The sequence below is a fragment of the Embiotoca jacksoni genome, unplaced genomic scaffold, assembly GCF_022577435.1.
Source record: "Embiotoca jacksoni isolate LCO1_2020_lvr unplaced genomic scaffold, fEmbJac1.0.p SCAF_8, whole genome shotgun sequence".
NCBI classification, from domain to species: Eukaryota; Metazoa; Chordata; class Actinopteri; family Embiotocidae; genus Embiotoca; species Embiotoca jacksoni.
Window position 1 is genome coordinate 1890931 of NW_027185436.1, and position 21811 is coordinate 1912741.

Here is a 21811-nt window from a genome sequence, read left to right on the forward strand (position 1 = left end):
CACAATTGGTTGATGCTGATGGCATGTTAGTCGAATGGTGCAACATTTGCCTGCAGCCACCTGCGTTTCTGTTTCCAGCTTCCCATGTGCTGGTATTTGAGCCATGCCAAGAGTGGCCAAAAGCAGCAGGGTAACAATGTCATGCTGCAGTGGCTAAGCTGTTACATCCAGACAAAATGTCAGCAATAAATCAGTGCAAATGGTAAAGTGTGCATATGGGATGACTTTGGATGGAAGTTTTTACTATCTTCTCACATAGTAGAATCTCTTATCCTTTAAATTATCATATACTTCAGTAGCTGATTACTGTACTGTATATCCACAGTGACGTAAATCTTAAATCACAAATGTTAAAAAAAAAACAAGCAAGGAATGTTGTGGCAAAGATATTCAAGAGTGAAGGTGAGGAGAGCAGTAGAAGGGACTGTTTCATTAGTTCATCAAAAGATTATTAGAGCAGAAGAGCAAGATGTGGGAGAGAGTGAGCGTGCAAACAGACCTTGAGTTTCCTCCTGGCATTGAATTTCTTCAGACACTCCACGGTCTCCTGTCTGTGCATCATAGAAGCCACTGTGGATCGTTGCTGGGAAGAGGAAGAAAAGAAAGAGGAGGAAGAGGAGAGCAGGGCAAATACAGGTTTAGGGACGAATAGACAGAAAAGACAAGAAAAATAATCTGTTAATTTAGGATTTCATGTTTGCTGTGATGCACCCACTTGAGTTTAGTTTTTTTCTATGCGTACAACAGTGTAAAAATGACGTGAAAAATAATCTCCTCTGCTTGTGTTTCAGAAAGGAAGGGACACTTACGCAGACCCATGGGTGCTTGAGGGCCTCCTGAGCAGTGATTCTCTTGGCTGGGTTGATCGTCAGCATCTGGTTGATCAGGTTTTTGGCCTCTGGAGTGACTGTGTCCCACTCTGGGGAAGGGAACTGCAGACACAAACAAAACCAAATGTCTTCACGTTCACTGACAGTGTCACGAGTCTTTAGTCTGCAAGTTAAATGCAATAAACCAGGAGGTTTCGATTTATCTATTACAGTCTGTCTTCAAACAGTGACTTCACATGAAAGAAGCAATTCAACTGTCGAAACTTTTAAGATTCTGGACATCTGTGTTCATATTGGCCTTCAAAATTCACAGGACTAAAATCCACTTATTACAGTAGATATCAAGCATCAACATCAACGAAAAATGTACTTTGTGCATTTAGGCTATGCAACGTCTTCTTGTGCTGCGTTATTGAGGATCTTACAGCTTTCCACAATGTTGTCATGAGATTTAGATTTTCAAGATCAAAGCTCTGCTTTGGCTTTTCATCATAATTATTATTTCAGTTAGTTTTTTTTGTTGACTTTCTTCTCCTTGAATGTCACCTCTAAGAGAAACGGGGAGATGAAACAACACGGCCGGATATGAACCAAGGATGTTATTAAAATGCCTTCAACATTTTAGCCGCTATGGCTCCCTGTGGGTGTGTTGTTTAACAATATGAAAAGGCCAGTCAGACCACAGCTCGCAGCAATTTGTTACGAAATACTCGACCCATCAGGTCCTGTTGTGTTTCGGCATAAACATTAAGGTCTGTTTCCTATGAGCCCAGAATCACTGGCAGAGAGACAGTCACTCTCTCTCTCTCTGTCTCTCTCTCTCTCTGGCATGGAGTTCAATGTGATCTAAGGTGAGGCTCCCTCTCTTGGACCCCCTGAAATATGAATGACGTGACTGAGTTACGTAACCTCTGCCAAAAAGGAACGAGGGCAGTGGAAGGAGAGGGAGGGCATTTACAGCAGGAGAGGAGAAGCGACGGAGCAGGAGAGACGAGGAGACTCACATCATAAGCGCCAGCCTTGATCTGCTGGTACAGCTTGTGCTGGTCCTCGTCCCAGAAAGGAGGGTAACCCACCAGCAGGATGTAGAGGATCACCCCTGAGACACACACACAAGCACATATGGACGGACACACACACACACACACAAACACAGAAAATGCTGAATGTGTTAGTAAATGTGCTTGAGTGAGATTCTGGTTTTTGGTGTGTTATCATCTAGGAAATACCTTATGTGTGTTACGTGTGAGAATGAGTGTGTGTTTCTTTGTACAACTCACCGCAGGCCCAGATGTCCACAGGTTTGCCATATGCCTCCTTCCTCAATACCTCAGGGGACAGGTACCCCGGTGTGCCAGCAAATCCTGCAGTAAAAACCCACACACAATTGATTGACACGCTCAGGACAACAGACTGTGTAGCCGTGATCTGCGGATCAGCTTGTGTAGAAAGCAAGATAAGCTGCAGTAGGATATGACCTCCTGGTCAAACAGTGGGCTGAAATCTGGAGGGTTTAAAGTCAGCTGATTGTGAAGAGCCGGCAAATCTCTTGCTTGAGGAGTGTCACAGACTCCACCGGTACTTGTGTGTGTAGTAACCATCGAGGTGAGATGTGGGAACGTGTCCCAACAGCACTAATCTGGAGGCTGACAGGTTCACTCCACTCACTGTTCTTTGCTTGAGAAGTACTCAAGATCTTTATGATCCCTGATTCAAAAACTGATGATCCCAAGAGGCAAAGGGATAAAGGGTGTAAATGCATGACAAATCTAAATCAGTCTTGGTTCACTATTTAGTAAGTGCAAAAACAAAAAAGGATCTTTCAATGACAAAGAAGTGGACTTTGTTGCTGAAATAGGATGCGACTGTTGTGTCATCATGCAAGCCAGTAGAGCAGCAGCAGCACCAGTTAGGGTCAGGGTCCCGTTGGCAGGGCTGTCCACCCTCCCAAGACAACGGTTTCACAATTCCAGTTCTGATCTTAGCCATCCTTACTGTATCACTGTATTGACCGTGAAACACTGTGTGGGATTAACTCCTGCATCTGCTGTACCTACCAAACCAGGCCTGCTGATCTCCCTGCACCTCAATGGCCAGGCCAAAGTCGGCCAGCTTCACTGCAGCATTCTTACACTTGCTAGCCAGGAGCAGGTTCTCTGGCTGAAGAGGAGGAGAGAAGAAGAGAAGGTCAGCAAACATTTTGAAATGAATGAAGGACGTACACAACATAGAAACTTTCCTAGTGGGGAAACAGCAAGAGGTAGACAGCTATGCATGCAAACGAGATTCATATAGGACAATCTAATTAAGTGTATTCAGGACACACAACACGTACATACAGACGTAGATGTTATTTGAATACCATGTGCGGACACATAAAAGCCGTACAAAAGTTAGTCCACATTTCAGCATTCAGTCTGCAGTGCTTTTTTGTACGAGCCTCATGTGGTGAGCGCTGGTCTATAGGCTCCATCGCTGTGGCCCAGATAATGCAGCCAGCCTCATTATTCTCTGTCAGAGGAGGGCTCTAATAATGGGCTGCTATCCCCACCGGCCCCTGCTCATTGTCACTTTCTCTCGCTACATCTCTCTCGATCTCACGTATCTGTAAAAGGAACTGGCAATCTTCAATGACAAATAAAGTGGTGGAAAATACTGGACTATAGTAAATCTGTCAAGGCCACTCATATAAGTCTTCCTGCCCTTCCAATTCAATATTGTAGTTGTTTCCTGAAATGCACAACAGTGAACAGTAACGCACGTCCAAACTTTCAACATGGAGAGAATGAGGACAATATATTAAAGCTGCATTTCTGTCACTGCCTCGCTTACACTGCAGTAGCATGTCTTTGCATCCCTTACCTTCCTCTCTTTTTTTTCTGCCCTCTGCAAATTTTTTTAGAGGCAAAGAAATACTGTCTTTAAAGCACAGATACTTAAAAGTGTGCTTTTACAGCCTTTGAGCCCATAAGTAAAAATGAGCAGGAGAGAGCGACCGACTGAGCGAACCAGTAATCCTGAGGCTCTGTGCCTGCCGCGTGTCATCACATTCTCCCAGCTCTACCACTTGGTTAGGCTTTACTCTTTTGTAAACGGGGGATATTAGAACTTGCCAACACTGCAGCAGTAAGATAATCCGTGAAAACGAATGTGGGCGGAATTTATGATCAAGCATCCGCTTCCATCAAAAAGGTACAAAAATGCATTGCAACACAACCTAGCCACACGTTCAGACATAACAGCAGCAATCGCCATCACTGTTTGACAAAAGCACACCTTCCTTTTCCAGCATTTCCGCACACACACACACACACACACACACACACACACACACACACACACACACACACACACACACACACACACACACACACACACACACTTAGACGTGTACACACAGCTGAGCACACTGATGACAAGCAACTGGTTTGGCTGAGGAGGGCAGAGAGGAACGACGCACAGATTGATAGAAAAAGCTGTATTTGAGAGCAGGGTAATGAGTGGGTGTTTCAAATGGAATAATTCCCAGCTTTCTCGCTTTCCTTTTCTTTCTTTGTCTGCAGGGGGTTAGGAAGTGATGTGGCATTCCTGACTTCAGAGAAAGTGGCAGAGATGTAGACCTCCCTTAAGAAGGCTCTCCGTTTTAAGCAGATTGCTGCAGTGTGGAAAGAGAAACTGGTCCCGATTCAATCTACCTTGACATAGATGGTGCTTGAAGAAATTAATCAGTAAGTGTCTACATTAAATTCAAGATAATGTTGGTAAAAATGTCTGACACTATTCCCAGTTAGACATACAATTATTTCTTTAACATGTTCAGATGAAAAACACATCATTTAAAAAGGACTATCTGATCAAAGAGTAAGTAAACGAGACTGTGTTATAGTCACATTTTTACTCTTTTTAACATGAATGAGGTATTAAAGGTTGATACACAACCCTAATTAAAGTGTTGTGTTACGTTAACTGTTATATCAACTACCTCTCTGAAGTGGAAGTTTAATTACATCCATTACTTGTAAGAGAGATTGCCACTCAGATACACAAAATTTGAAAAGCACTTCATTTCTGAGATGACAAATCCCTACAGAGCATCTGCTACACAATCTGTACATTGAGCTTGTTCTTTTGGCACATATGAAACGGTTCACTGTGCTGTCATCTCATTGGCCATATCCCAATTCCTAATTTGAGGGGTCTTGTCACTCAGGCTGTCCTCAGTCATCACACTATGACCTATTGCATGAAACGCTCTCCGGTGCTTGGGTGTGAAACCAGATAGGCGTGTCAGCTAAATAAAGAAATGGTCACAACAGTTCTGATCAACACAACACGCCTTTGCTGGAATGCTGGGACTGACATTTGCATCGAGGCCTACTTGACAAAGTGCACCATGCAAAACAAGATGCGACATACATGCATGCATGTACAAACACACGACCACGTACAAGACACGGCAGCGAAGCCAGATTTTTATCTGTTCAGACGCTGATTCACACACAGCTCATATTTTAGAGGCCGCTTTGTTAAGAGTTGAAGTAAACAAAAGTCATCGAGAGCACTGAGAGCACCGTTAACATTATGAAATACGTATCGAACGCATAGGAATGCATCCACCACTTTTAAATAAGTAACAGCTGTGGGTTTTTCAACTCTTAAAAGGACGGCACTATCAGCCAACATAGACACATCTCACAACATCACTGGTTAATTAATGGCCCTTTACAGAAAATTAGCTGTCACCTTCGAGTCATTAAGCTGATCTACAGAGGCAATTTAAACCACGCAGGGTATTTGATAATCAATAGTTAACATCTCCCTCTGTCTAGTAAATGATGCCGAGATCAGATTAAGTAGTCTCCTGGATGACCTCAGACAGATCTATTGAAAGAATAGGGCAAGCTGCTGTGCAGTGATAAAGTCCTGTTCCATAAATGTTACAGAGAGGAGGCATCGGTCAGCTGGCGTGACCTGCATGCGCTGCATGTTTGAAATCTCCATACACTTGGGAAGTGCTGTTTACACAACAAGAGGGTGACTGCAGCGAAGTGGAGGCTGAAGCCCAGAAAGGTCGGAGGTGGTATGTGACAGCCTCATGGTAATCGCCTCAAAGCTTATAGCGCTGACTGAGGACAGGAGCTGAGGGCTTTCTAACGGCATGATCAACTATTGTGCAGGCCTGAATTATATCATGTTTTTAATATACAAAATTGCATTTATATCAAAAGTCAAAGGGAATGCAATGGTTGAAACTCCGCCATAATTCCTGATGCATATAAAGTGACACGCACAAAAACAACACAGTTTCTGGGAAACTAATCAGCTATACAGAGAATACACAAATAACACACCCACACATCCCCCTTACATAAATATACAACTCTCAAGGGACAGTGAGGTGATCCTCACCACTCACCTTCAGGTCTCGGTGCACCACACCCATTTGATGGCAGTGAAGCACCGCCTCCAGGATCTGCTGGATGCAATGACTGCATGCAAACACCAAGGGGGAGGGGGGGGGGGCATGTTAGTCTTAGCAGCACTACAATCCCGTGCACAGGCCATGGGAGTGGGGGTGGGAGGGGGCGGGGGTGGAAGGCATGAGGGGGTAGAAGAGGGGTTGAAAGGGCTCTTCTGTTGGCAGCCATCAAACTTTTATTGGCTTCGGTCGACCCACAGCTGCACACATGCAGGGTTATAGATCCGATCAGAGTTTACTTAAATGGATTTTTAAATGTCAGCAGCCTAAACGTAAGGCCTACTGTAAAACTTTTTTTTTTAAATTATTATTCTCACTAAAAAGGTGACCAAAGTTTCAACCAAAGTTTCAACCAAAGTTTCAAATAGACGACTGTGGGTGCAATAGCACACTTCCTGCACAGCAGAAGTCATCAGTGACCTTCATATGTGAAGTGGCCTGTAGGTGCTCTGCAACAGAAGACTCCTTTGAGTCAATTTAATCGGCAACTAAACAACAGTTAAAGTATATTATGATTGAATGAGTGTATAATTAGACTCTAAAAAACACACTGAAGGTGTATTGTAGAGACCCCACCTCCCTCCATGTTTTAACCAACAGTCCCTGGGTGATGAAAGAGAGGTGTAAGAACACGACTGACTATGGGGGAGGTGGGGCACAGAAAGTGTTGATGAAGGAGGTAAGGGAAGGAGTCATTGTGCAATTAATAACATTTGGAAGATGTGTCTGGGATCAATGCCACGTCTGCTGAAGAGTTGTCATTCTGATGTCAGTGAGGCACCGGACACTAAAAATAAAACTCCGAAAACGGAAAACTGTGCAAGGGACGCTGATGAGTGATCGAGGTGAGAGTGTATGCAAGAGCCTAGATTCTATATATCTGAGCATACACACTGTATGAAATACATATAGATAGTGAGCCTCTGATGAGACAGACAGCAAGTTGTGTGTACGGCTGTGTACGGTGCCGGGGTGTAGCTGTGGGAGATGTGAAATAATGCAGTTACATACACACACACACACACACACACACACACGGACACACAAGGACACACACTCTGATGGGACCGGGAATATGTGCCTCCTGTGCACTGACAACTTTCTTTTACAGGACTTTGAGTGGATATCAAAGATGCATGGTTTACTATGTCAACTACAGTATATGACATGATGTCAAGAAATATAATATCTACAATAGACTCAGTGTCAATTATCAATGTCAGAGTTTGGACAGTCCATCGGGGATCAAAGAGAAAGGGCTTATAACATCGTTCCATCATACAAAATAAATGAGGCCCAACAGTGCTGCGTTAAAGGATCGTGGGTTATTTGGCTTGTTAACTTTATAGTTAACCTTATATGTGGCACTGCAGTGGCTCTCAGTAAAGCACTCTGGTTGCTAATTAAATATGTGCAAGAAGGTAGATTACTTTCTGACAAAAACCTTTCATTTCTGGGTTTTAACTGACAGTTATTGCGATATAAGATAAAATGATCTACACTGATAGTGAAAGCTGTAAAATCCTTCCTCACAGCCGGTGAGTGACTGTTCAGTGTGTTGGTGTCTGATGAGCCTTCAAACTCATGCATTTATGACTCATACTCGATGTCCTGGATTGTATTTGTCTCACATGTGCCAGGTCCCACCAAGCACCCCTTTATATGTTTTAATTGAGGCCTGTTTTCAGTCTGAATGAAACTTAATGGACGCTTTGGAATTATGAGAAAAGATGCTCTTTTGTTTGTGACCAATGACACTTTTGGAAAAGACAGTTAAGCATATTTTCATTAAAACTGTTTGCTGAATTGTACAAAACTATTCTGTAAAATGCAGAAAATAAATGCTTGTTGACACATAATATTGTGTTTAGTGACACATCACAGTGTGAAGTGGAAAAGGATGTGGCCTGTTATAGAAAATATGGCAACTGAAAGGTAAACAGTGAAATTGCAACACATTGGCTGCAAGCAATGTTTTGAAAAAAAATCAAAAGACCCTACGGTTAGAGGAAGCCCTAAATTGTGAATTTGTCAAAAGAAATGAATTATTAATACTTTCATCTGTTCTCCCTTCATTTATTTCACATCTATTTCCTGTTTCAACCAATTGTGTTTCTGAATAGAATTGTTTTGTCACAGACAGGAAAAGGTCTGAATATGTCCTGGATGTCTGGATACCTTTGTGTAATTGACAGGTCATTAAAATGACTGAACAGCAGGTTGTAATTGTTGAAATATAAGTTGAAAACTAATAAAGGAGCATCAGTGTGTGAGTGTATGCATCAAGAAGTTATGAGGCTTTGGTTTAACACCAAGAGGCTCTATTTTAATAATCAAAGTGCAATGTCGAAAGCAGTTGGCACGGATCCATTTAAGACGTGTCCAATTCCACTTTTGCTAGTTTAACAGCGAACAATCTGAGTGCAAAGTAAGGCGCATGAGGGTTGGACTTAGTCTCATAATTATTTAATAGGTGTGTTTTGGGTGTAACATGAAATCTCCCATTTCAAGCTCGATGCATCTGCACCTTAGCAGATTACTATTATAATGGATTTGCCAAATAGTGGGAACAAACACTTCTCTCCACAGGAAACTTTCAAATGGAGCAGATTGATGTACACAATAATAATGTTTCATGTTGTAATCTTTTTATCTTTGATTCTTTGCATGTTTGTACGCTGCTGTATGTGCATGTGCGTGTTTTAAGCAGAGTGTATGCACGTTGTGTAACCCCTATGTTACTGTCTTAAAAACGCGCCCTTAAAAATCAGTAAAACACTGCGCCATTGACTTCAGGCCAGATTTTTGTTGGTCAATCACACAATCACTTTCATCGACCTCAGCAAAGCAATGCGCCAACAACACTCCTGACCACACGTCATTTTAAGACCAAACCACCCGTGGGCGCTCACACGGAACAAGTACATTTGCTATGTAAATAATGTGAATGCTCTTTCGCATTGCTTTTGGCACCACTTTGTTCCAGGTTTGGGTTTGAGCCTCCAGTCCTGTATCACACATCCTGGAGTTTTTGCTCTATTACAATTAACACAGTGACAGATGAACTTACATTTGCTTTGTGGGAAAAGTACTAAAAGCTTTAAAATAGCTAATAGAGAGCATTTATTTTAAAATATTGGAAGTGCTATGGTTGCGTTAAAATAATTTAACTGCAGGGAAGCTACAACCATCAACATGCACTTGATGTTTGTGTGATGCTTCTGTTACCTTGACACTGTGTGCTATAATTCACAGATTGATTTAAAGACCACAGCAACACTGAATTATTTCCCGTGTGCAGCCTTGAAGTCTGCCTTATTCAAAATCCTGGCATCTGTTATCTGATGTTTTATATGATCTCAAATGTTTTACACAGTACATCACATACATACTGCACTTAGAAAGGTATGTAAAAAAAACTAAGGGCTCTATCTTACACCTTGTGTAAAGAGCCACCAAGCGCAATGCAAGTGTCTTTACTTTAGTTTCAGATCGCTGCAGTTTTCATTTTCCTTTCCAGAACCCACACTGTTCAAATAGCAGATGTATTTGTATGGTTAGCTACACAAGTGGTGCCCGGCTATCTTGAGGCAGCAGAAAGCGAATGCACAATTGACCAACAGAAACCTGGTCTTAAGTCAATGGTGCATGTTCTGCTGTTACTTTAAGGCCAGCCGGTTGCACAGCGTGCTTACACTCTGCTTGTTGCAAACACAGAGACATGCAGCAACACACCCACATATAGGAGAGATTAAAACTGCAAACCAGCAGATCTGTTTCATCTACAGTTCTTTCTTTGGCTACAACTTGACAAATTCACTGTTAAAATAGCAATTTGCCAACACCTGGCTTTTAAAAAGAGAATGGGAGATGATACTTTCATGTTACGCCCAAAACACACCATTAATTAATTAGGGCACAAAGTTCCAAACCCTTTGAGCCATGTACCTTCCTTTGCACTCTGATTATCTGCCGTTAAACTAACAAAAGTAGATTGGGATGCGCACTAAATGTGCCATGTGCTTCAGGCCGTGTGTTTAAATCGTTAAAATGGAGCCCTAAATCTCATTTTAATAACTTCCCTTGATCAAACAAAGAAAAACCAGTAAACTAGCAGCCCAACAAGTAAAACTGAGCTGTAAATGGCGGGCAGTTATATTGTTAACACATGCAGGTCCTCGAAGGCTGATTTAGAGCAGTGGATTGAAATTAAGCACAAGTCTGGCCAGTCTGCTGAATATTATAGTATGAGAGAAACAAAAGAGAAGGAGAGACAGAGTGAGTGAGAGAGAAAAATGGACCTGCAGGACTGTAAAGTTCAGGGCTGTAAATCAGAATCCTGTCTCTTCTTTCTAAAGGTCTCCCAATGAATAAATACTACACAGGTCACATCTAGTGTCTGCGTGTGTTTGCTAAGCGACTACTAAAAGACGACACAAGCCTGTGGCTGTAAATGTGCTTTGAAAGGTAAAACAACTTCTATATGAAATGTACGTGTTCTCTTACACCCTCAGTCCCACATAAATGTGTTCCTGTGGGCAGGTATGAAAGTCGTTGTGTATGTAGTCCACCAGAATGAGATCATCTCAAACAATCCTGAGGTAGTTATCAGTTCAACGTGGTCATGCCGTGAATATCACACCCAACATATGTTACATCATGAGAGCCATTTTGTTCTCCATCTCCTGTTACTGAAAGCTCAAGTCTTGAGTGTGAATCAGAATATAAATCTAAAACTATAGCAGATATATCTGGCAACGGCCTCGATTCTTTTCACATTATTTCCATGGGAGTCAGTAAACAGTGCAGAAAGATACACAGCTGAACTTTCTGTTTAATTGTAATATGGCTTTGTGTATACGCAATGCATTTGTGTACATATGTAATCTGCTATAAGCTCATAGTTCTGTTGCAAACTAACAAGTTAGCTCACTTAGCAGTGTTCCTCAAAGAGAAGCTGGATAGATTACAATGACAGCATGTGACAACAGAATAGGTGTTTAGCTTGTTCTCTAAATACTACAGATCACACTGCCGTACATTGATTTCTATAGTGTAGCAGTGATTGATTTCACTGCTACAATATACTTATGAAGAACTGGTGTCAAAAAGCAAAGCTTGCAGTCCATCAAAATGTTGGCTTAATCAGTATCTTTATTATGATTATTATATTTAGTAGTAAGCAGTTTTTCGACAACAATAAACCATGAATGTATGCTTCCTTTTGCCATAAAAAAAAACTACTAGTCATTGATTACTTGTTGGGTTTTATGAAATCACTTGTAAGACTTTATAACTGGGTGAAAGCGTGTATAAACTTGGTGCGCTTAAGTGGGTTTATTTTCTGATATCTCTGGCTTAAGGATATTTTAAGGAAAGGAGGGCCGTGTTGTTACGGTATTAACATTCAGTTAAACTACAGCAGTACCCTGTAAACTGTCCTGAAGGTTATCGATGACAGTGCCAGTTTGTCTGTTCAGAGCTGAAGATATATAGATAAACTGTCAACTCATAAGACGATCAAAAGCATTACAAACTTTTGTTTTAAACGCACTAAAATTCTTTAGTTGTGTATGCTTTCTAGATTGAGGTCTCTGAACACCTCTATAAGGATATGCTTGATGTTGAATGAGGCTGTCTTGAAAATACAGAGATCAATAAGTAAGTTCAATCAGAAAAATAAATGACTCAAAAACAGAGAGAATAGAGGAGGGAGGAAAAAAAAAATCAATGAAGAACACAGTAAATATAGCTGTGGATTTGAATTAAGTGGCCTAGTGGGAGAAATGAATGGTTGTAAGGGCATGTGTAACTGGTTATTTATTATATGTGCAGAAAGCTCTGTACTCTCTGCACTGCAGGTGACGGTGTGTGCGTTTGTACAAGATCATTAATGTATTGAACTGCTGTCAGTCAGTGCAACAGGAGCGTTTTGTTACGTGGTTTTAAAATGGTTGAAAAGAGAGCGGGTGGGAAGGCCAATGGAGCGGGCAGGTGTGTGTGTGTGGGGGAGGGGGGGCAGGCCAGGGTCCTCCCATTAAAAAATAAAATACAATACAACAAGAGAGCAAAACGGAAACGTAAGAGCATACCAAGAGACAAGTCGGACAGGCGGACATCAGACCAGCAACTGACAGGAACGACACAAACAGACGAGATCGAAGAGGAAGGAAGGAAGGAAGGAGGAAAGGAGCGGAGGAAGGAAAGGGAGCAAGCAAAGGTTGTGGGGAAGGGGGAGGTTAGGAGGGTGAGGGATGCAGAGGCTCCTCTACATATACTAACCTTCAGGTCCCTGTGCACAATGTCATGTTGGTGAATGTGATGGACACTTTCTAGAATCTGATGGATACAGTGACTGTGAAGACAAAACAGAGAGAGGACGGACAGTGGGGGGTGGAGGGGAGGGGAAGGAGAGGTGGATGGCACATGGGGATGTACAGAGAGGGATGAAAGTGGAGAAATGGAGGGGAGGGTCGTGGGGGGGTAAAGGAGAACACAGAGGATGCCAGATGAACAGAGTGACAGAGAGGGCCAATAAGACCAAATTAAAGATGAGAGAAGGACAGCTTAGTTTAGAGGAGGCCAGGGCCAAGTGATAGAGATGTTACAGGAGGAGGAGAGGAGGAGGAGGAGAGGTCAGATAGCAGGTGGAGGAGAAGAGACAGGAGGAGGACGATCAAAGGGTGATTGATGCAGACAGAGATGAAGGAAGGGGAGGGAGGGGTGGATGAATGCAGGTGGAGGAGACAAAAACGGTTCGTTTTGCTTTTTTAAACATGATGAGAGACAAGAGGTGCCACAGCAGAACAACCTGACAAAAATCACAACAATACTGACGGAGAGGAAGAGGAAGAGGAGAGGAGAGGAGAGGAGAGGAGAGGAGAGGAGAGGAGAGGAGAGGAGAGGAGAGGAGAGGAGAGGAGGTAACCAAAGGAAAGAAGGTGACTGATTGTGAAAGATAAAAACGTGTTGCAGAGGAAGAAAAAAAGATAATAAAACATGAAAGAAAGGGAACACTTGTGTATCAGATGACACTGAATCATAGAAGACTGGTGGGCTGATGCCAGGCTATTTTTCCATCACTAAAAGGAAAACACATCACTGTGTGTGCACTGCAAAGAGATGCATGAACCTACCTAACTCTAGTGTGTGTGTGTGTGTGTGTGTGTGTGTGTGCATTTAAATGTGTGTGTATGTAGGCTCAGTGCAACCGGAGAGTGTAATGTTCAGAATATGTGACTAATAGCAGGCGCAAGGAGACAGGCAGCCCGCAGGATCCACACCCACTCAGTGTCTAGTGAGTGGGAGGACTGAGAGCGTGAATCACAGAGATACACTTTGTGTGTGTGTGTGTGTGTGCGTGCACATGCTTAGCTTATGATGTGACACTCTTCGACACCAAAAGGCATCATAAGCAGTCTTATGAGATTTCTTCCTAGCTGCACTCATTTCCTGATCTCAAACCTTAATTCGTAACAGAACGTACATGATCCTACTTCTACCATTAACTTTATATCAGAACAAGAAACTGAAGGAGGTAAATTATCATTTAAAAGTGCCTCCAAATCAGAGCGCAAGTGTACTTTGTGCTTTAAATTTCAAACTGAGCACACTTGTGACCATCATCACTGACAGGTGCAACATAGTTTACTTTCTGACCCTGAGCTAACTTTAATCAAATATACCACGGATGATAGACAGACATATGAAATTGAAAACTTACACTACCACGAATAATGATGGATATCCATCTTCCACAAGCAGCCAAAACCTGTTTGATAAGCAATTGTCCTTTTAATTTAGGTTAGTCGTCTCAGATTCAGTCGTCTCAGACTGCTGAGGGCTGAGATGTATCAGCATTTCTTTGAACTCTGTTTAATGTGTCAAATCTTATTCTGGCAGTCGCTATTTTCTGTCTTGATAGGGTTGAAATTTTAACATAGAACATGGTTAATGTACATGTCAGTCTTTTTTTTTTAAACATACAATAAATGACCCTGTGATAGACTGGTGACCTGTCCAGGGTGAAAACCTGCCATCGCCCAATGTGAGCTGGGATAGGCTCCAGCCACCCCGTGACCCCGTTCAGGATAAAGCGGGTATAGATAATGGATGGATGGATGGACAATAAATGAAGAATGATATAATAAATCTTGTGGCACCCTCGGCTAATATCTCAAGGCACCCCAGGCACTAAAGAAACCACTTGACTCTGATATAATTCGAGGACCTACATGTCCATTCTGTAGTCTGAGACCAGCCGTAGTACGGTGGACAAGAAAGCAGGCAAGCAAAAGGGTGAGCAAAAATAAAGCGTGTTCACCCTAAAGAACCCATGTGTGAACAGTCAGGCTCACATCACTGCTCAGACAGTTGACTGAATGCAGTAAACACATGATGAAATGATGCCGTCCATCATCTGCAACAACTGTTATCTTTAACTGCACCAATTCATTTGAAACACGGTAAAACAACATGCGGTATATCTATCTTTTTTTTTTTGGGGGGGGGGGGGGGGGGGGGGGGCATTTTCCCTTTTCTTATTGGACACTTCACACTTCCTGGTCCTGCTGTTTTGGCTGACTTCTGCTATTTGAAATAAAGACAAAGTGACTTTGAACTTTACTGAACGCATGAATGAACACCTGGCTCGACCTGACGGTGACCCAGTGTGCATGGCATTTAGAAATAGGAAGGTATCTCCATCCCACTCTTCTGTTTATCCATTTGTGCATGTTTCTAATATCACACTGTCCAAAACCATTGTGTCATTACGAGGGACTCGTCTGTTTATGAACTCCTGGTGCAGCAAAGAGGGAAAAAAGTGCAGCCGTCTTCACACAGGCCAAAAAAAGTGACTTGCTCAGCACTTTGAGCTACAGTGTCCCACTGTCCTCTGGAGGAAACTAAAGTGATACTGGGAGGAAAATTAAATACAGAGTCGGCCTGTATGTCAAGAGAGGTGACCGTCTCTGCCCCATATGCCTGTATATGCTTTTCATACTAGAGGACATTAAAATAATGCATTACATGTATTAAAATAAAACAAGCCCAAGCTAGTATGTGGTGTAAAAATACTTGCAAAACAGAATCAGAGCAGGAACAAAATTCAGTTTACTGCCATGTTTTCAGTGCGAAATAAATGTGAGGGTGAAAATATGAGTACTAACAGGATAATCTCGCAAAATACTTCACCATGGTAACCAAAAAAAATGAACTTCTGTTTTTCTTTGACCTTCTACTTTTTGACTGACATGAACCAAAAGACCAGGACAGAATCCATGTATGTGGCAAATGAATCTGATTCTGAAACTCTCCATAGCAATGCATGAGTGTAGTCAAGCAGAACCTAAATCTGCTGAACAATATTTTTTATATTAATCCACAAGAACAATACAGACTGAGCACATACAGTAAATCCATCTAATGTGGTTGTAGTGGTATGAAGACGTGAAATCCAACACTAAGCTAGAAATCGGGACTAACGTTTCCCTCGGGTATCAACAAGTCCAGTCTAAAAATGAGACTGGGAGCATTTCTTTTGATCTCAGTGTGTTCGAGGCTTCACGGAGAGCATCAGTAAATTGGTGGTTGATCATCAGTGTAGTTCAAGGGGAAGCAGGCTCGTATCTAAAGGAGTGTGAATATCAGACTTACTTTTAACTGTTAGACAGAAGTATATAAAGCTGGTGTTTTCTCTATTTGCTGAATGTGTATGACAGTAAAAAACAAGTAAATAAATGAACAATAATGTGTTTCAGGGACTCTGTTTTTTGCTGCCTAGGGAAGATGTCTTGATGCAGCTCTAGGTGTAATTTACATTCAAACTGTACTCATAATGGCCTCGATCCAATCAGACACCAGTGAAGAGAAACTTTGATGGATTGTGACAGGGGGCGACAAGGTGTGATGCTGCACAGTTTGGGGTCTGTGTGACTGTGAGACTAATTATCGTAGCTAATTAAAGTCCCACTTTTTGCTGGTCTCCAAGGAAGTGAGGGTGGAGGGGGGGGGGGGGGGGGACTGGCCTGGATGGGTGACATTCAGAAGGGAGGGGGCGAGGAAAGTGAGCATGTGTCTGTGTGTGTGTGTGTGTGTGTGTGTGAACAAAGGAGGAGTACTGCAAGGGTTACAAGGTGGACGGAGAGGACAGCAGTCACCGTTGGGTTGAGAAAGGCAGTTAACTTGTACTGTAGCATACAGAAAGAGATGTAGAAGCAGACACACAACGAGTGTTTGTCTGCTCTCAAAACTGAAAACAAAGATTTTCAACTCAAAGCATATACAGGAATATTTCTGGATACACTCAATAATCCAACAAGCCATTAACATCTTAACTATAGGCTTTGGATGCAGGCAGAATGAAGCCAGATCATCTTCTCACCATCACACAGGAGAAGTTTGCAGGAAGTTGTTGGAGACTTCTAAATATGAAGTTTTAATCAAACAATAAGTCATCTTTAGTGCACTGGAGTCGATCACACCAACATGTCTGACAACTAAATAACTAGTAAAAGGTTTTAAAGAATGAAAGAACGTAATGACTCAACAGAATGAGCCAGTCCTAATTTTACGTTGCCACTCATGATGTGAGCGATTAACTCCGACACGGCTGAGAGTTTATCAGCCAGTGTGAAAACGAAAGGAAAACATCTGTTGGAGCTTTGCAGGTCCTCCAAGCTGCAGAAAGATTCACACTCTTGATGATGGAGTCTCAACTGCAAATAGGTGGTTATCATGAAACTAAGGCAGAGGAGTATGCTTAAATGAGAACCTCATATGTTGTGCTCAACTTTGCTTGTTCACTAAATTATACATGACTTTATGTTTTCATAGTTTGAGGGAGCAAATAAAGTAAAAAAAACATTCCCTCGAGGACTTCACAAACTTTGTGGTGATTTCTTTTGCGGTAAAATTGTGGGAATTAATTAACTACCTAATAAAGAAAGCGTTATATGTAATCACTTCTTATGTATACTAATAGGCACGTCACAGGAATGGCTGAAAAATATTTTGGTTTTCATGTTTTTTTCATTTTCTCTTTTTTTCAGGCTCAGATGTACAAAAAATTCCTGAGTCACAAAAGTAACCTCGCTTGACAAAACAGACTGCATTATAAAATACATGTGTTGTACGTGTAGGCAACATCTTCAGCAAAATAAGTTCTCCGAGTGCTTTTTAAATAATATTATTTCAGAACATATTGAATGCACACAAACTATGTGTCAATTTCCCATCAACCCCGTCACTTCTGGCTTTTCTTTTTTCCGCTCAACCGGCATGTGGTTTGCTTTGATGAGGAGAAGTAGAAGAGCCTCACTGACTGTAAATAATAAGTTATTTTTGTTGATAAAGCAAGTTAAATATTTATTTCTGCCATTATACGTTCAGCAGAGTTTCCATTGGGAACTTTTACTGCAGAGAAATTGTGGGAATTTTGCAACATTTCCAGCACCAGCAAATATTGCAGAGATTGGTTGAGATATTGTTGAATTCATTAACACAATTTTCTGGAGGGACTGAATATGAAGCCTAAAGTGCTATTTTGCAGTATGTGCACTCAGTAAATGAGACAGTAACTTTTTCTTTAAATGATGGGAAGTTTCAGGTAGAAGGGCAACACTTAAGCTAGAATGAAGATCCTGCATGAAGCACAGCAGAGCAAACACTGGTACATAGACAGAGCGAACGTCTGTGTGTGTGTGTGTGTGTGTGTGTGTGTGTGTGTGTGTGTGTGTGTGTGTGTGTGTGTGTGTGTGTGTGTGTGTGTGTGTGTGTGTGTGTGTGTGTGTGTGTGTGTGTGTGTGTGTGGTTTAGACTACAGTATTTGTCAGTAAATAGAAGCTTTGTTCCTGTGTCCTGTATGTCACCTGTTGATTCAAGTGAAGGGGGTTAGCCCCAAAGTTAGCGACAAGGGTTTAGCCTAACCGGACCAGGTGGACTGACCCTTAAGATGGACCGGCTATTGCTGTTTTAGTGACAATCAACTTCCATACAGAGACGATAGACATTTTTGCCTGTTGAGTTTGACTTTTATTACGCTTATTAAAACTATTCCGATTATTGTGAAGTTAGCTGCACACTGAGATTAAATCCATAGCCATCCCTACAGCTGGCTGCTGGACAGAGACTCACTATGGGAGGATGAAAAAAATTACACTTCAAACCTATTCATTATTAAGTTTGTTTTACCAGAATTTAGTAATTGTTATTTTTATGGTACACAGTCTAGTTTTTAAATGAATATTGTAGTGATAATGTCCAGAAGTCGTGAAGATGCAAAGTTTTTAAGTAAAGTAACTGCCTGGGGAAAACCTTGGTTTGTCATTCTTTTGTCTGTTTTAGTTTCAATGACCAACATACTCTTTTGATGTAGCAGCATACATATTCAATTTGTTATAAATGTGTTTGTTTGTGTAAATTTAGTATTTCAACTTCTGCTATCCTCTAAGATAAAACACAGTTTCTCTCTGGCTGCCTCACATACGCTGTCGCCATCACTTAATACACCGAAGGGGGATTTTTACGTTCAAGTTTAAGTTTTATGCAGATTTTATTTAAAGACTAAAACACTGGAAATGTCATCCGATGAGCTGCTAAAGACTAAATCTTTATTTGCCAAGTGTTTTCCACACATTTTACAATTATATTTGCATCAATGTGCATTGTTTTTCCGCAGCGATACAAGGGTAAAAGTAACTAGATTATATTCGATTATATTTGATTACATTTCACACTAATTCTATGACTACCTAAAAACCCACAAAATCACACGAGAAGGAGCAGAGAGGCACAAATGTAGTTGAAATAGTAAAAAAAAAGGATGTTGACGCTCAGGATGTGAAATGGTCTTAAAAGTTGACATCCAAAACACATTATTCTTGTATGTTTCCAAGAGTCCAGGGTTTGTATGTTTGCATTAAAGAGAACAAACTCCAGAGCACTGTGGCATATGACCGTTTTCACTGTGAGTGATATATCAGCCTCTTAGCCACCCATTGTTGGGACTGCAAAACATGACATCAGCAGCCGTCATCCAATCAAGCAATTTGCTGAATAACATGATAATTGTACACCCACTGAAGAAAAATAATGGGACTATGCTGTATCAACTCCATCCTATGAGTAAACAGGGTACCATTTAACAGGCTTTATCAGGCTTGATTTAATTGATGGAGCTCACTGCACTAAAAGCTAAAAGCTGAGCTGGATGAGCAAAAGCTGTCCGCTCCTGGCACCAATAAAACTGTTGTTCGATCACTACTCGTTCACCATTACAATAGTTTCACTGACATTTCAGTTGACATTTGACTGTGAATTTCTATGTCGAGCAGAGCGGTGCCTCTTATTCTTCATGGAACAAACTAATTAGACTAATTGAATTTTAATGACCTAATTCCCTGTAAATCATGTAAACTGTGCACCGCTGCTCACAATTACAAACCTGGTCTGGGATCACTTTCTATGAAGTCATCTGGACAAAAACTGTACAAATGATTTTTCAATTCAGGAGGCTGAAACTTAAGACTTAAAGCATTTTGAACAAATGTCACAAAACGACAAACAACAAGTCCAAAGGCTTTGGAGTCGAGACTCCGGCTGCACACATTTACTGTGCCAAACTGGTGTGACTTTCTACAATCCCAGACTATTCATTTTTAATGTTGCTGAATGGACTAACACCCACATCACAACTGTCAGCTTCAAGTAGCTCTCTCACATTTCTCTCAGCCTATTGTCTGTCCACCACCCCCCTGCTACTCCATTTCCTCTTCCACCATTGGTAAAAGTGAACTGTGTGTGTGTCAATGAGTCAGCAACAGTGGTGGGCGTGAGATGTAAAAAAGGCGGGGGTGGTGATGGTGATGGTGGTGGTGGTGGTGGGGGGTGAAAAAGAAAGTACAAGAAGGCCACTAACAGGAAATTGAGAAAACAAAAAAAAGAAAGAAGGTGAAACTGTCCTCATAAACACTACAGGTGGGACGGCCCATTTGTTTTAATGGCCCGTCCCATATTCTTGTTTTCATCTCCCCACTGTTTGAGTCAGTCAAAGTATAGGGGACAAATGGCGGGGGAACATAACGGTGTACAGCGGTGTGTCCCTCAACCACCAGCATAAACTCCTGACTGGTCAAACCTGACTCAAAGATGGCTCCTGTTTCAGAGTGAGATGTGAAATCAAGAGGTACTGATGTCAAGGAAAAGGGACAAATAGTAGAATAGAATCAAGAAAGAACTAAAGAAAGAAACAAAGAAAGAAACAAAGAAAGAAAGAAAGCAGGAGAGAATACAATGACAAAAAGCAAAAAGAAAGAATTGAATATATTTGGAAAAGATGTGAGGAAGAGATGTGAGGAGCAGAAAATAGGGAACCAAGAAAATACAATGCAGAACAAAAAGTTAAAGGAAGAGCAGAGGAAAGTGAGAAGAAGAGTAGAAAGGGGAGTCACAAAAGAAAAGGAAAGATACATACAACTACAAAACAACAGACATGAGAAGACAACAGTGAATAAAAGCTTTAAGGACAAGGAGAAGCCCTTTCACAGTTAGAGGAGGGTATCCTGCGCTCCTACCTGGCGTCGGCCTCGCTGTAATACTCTCTGGCTACGATGTCCTCAAACAGTTCACCTCCGGTCACCCTGCGTACACACACACACACACACACACACACACACACACACACACACACACACACACATTTACTAAAGCAGGGATGCTTGGATTGAATGGTGGTGGGGGAGAGGGGAAGGGGAAGGGGTGTAAAGGCTATAAAACAAGGATTTCTTCTTAATTTCTTGTTCCTTGTGGCACCCCCCTTTCCCCAATCCTCCCTTCCTCCCCCTTCCCACACCGTTACCATGGAAACTAGAGGGAATGGCTGGGAGATAGATGTGGAGGACGTGGGTGGTGGTGGTGGTGGGGCAAATATAGGAGAGAGTTATGCAATTGTAGATGTATGGAAGGGTTGGGAATCGAGGGGGAGGAGGAAGATGAGGGGCAGAGGAGAGGATGAGGAGAGGAGAGGAGAGGAGAGGAGAGGAGAGGAGAGGAGAGGAGAGGAGAGGACTTACAAGTCAAACAGGAGGTAGTGGAAGCCTTCCTCTGATATACTGTCATGAAGACGAACTGAAAGAGAAACATAGAGATTGAGAGATAAATGTCAGTTTTTCACTGTATTTATCATTTGATTGTGTTTTATTAATAATTCCTCATCTCAGATTAAAGTTAGAACCTATAAACTATTTGATGTTTTTTTCAAACTGCGGAGCATTATTGCTGCATCTTAAGTAGGCGATTAAAGAAAGGGAATAAAGAGAGATAAAGAGAGTGAGATTGTATGTGGGGTAGAAACCACAGGGAGTCATAATAATTGAGTGTTACATCATGTGTAGTGATAATACAGTATCTCCTCCTTTTTAATCAACATAAATAGATGGATAACACAATTGTGAATTTCTGTACTACATTTTTACAAGTATACAGATTATCAGTAGCCTAATTG

At 41.7% G+C, this 21811-nt stretch overlaps 1 protein-coding gene across 17 annotated transcripts in view; it reads right to left on the reverse strand.

Moving 5' to 3' along the window:
- Positions 1-21811, reverse strand: part of camk2b1 (calcium/calmodulin-dependent protein kinase (CaM kinase) II beta 1) — a 75688-nt gene that overhangs the window by 36991 nt on the left and 16886 nt on the right. For 12 of the 17 annotated variants that reach the window (XM_069178378.1, XM_069178385.1, XM_069178384.1 and 9 more), the window contains exons 4-11: positions 21381-21435; positions 20883-20948; positions 6247-6319; positions 2888-2990; positions 2111-2194; positions 1835-1929; positions 810-932; positions 500-583 (exon numbers count right to left, since the gene is read on the reverse strand). In XM_069178378.1, the coding sequence (XP_069034479.1) occupies positions 500-583; positions 810-932; positions 1835-1929; positions 2111-2194; positions 2888-2990; positions 6247-6319; positions 20883-20948; positions 21381-21435 (683 nt within the window). Of the gene's footprint in view, positions 1-499; positions 584-809; positions 933-1834; positions 1930-2110; positions 2195-2887; positions 2991-6246; positions 6320-12591; positions 12665-20882; positions 20949-21380; positions 21436-21811 lie in introns of all 17 variants that reach the window. The other 5 variants (XM_069178377.1, XM_069178370.1, XM_069178381.1 and 2 more) reach the window with 1 other exon arrangement.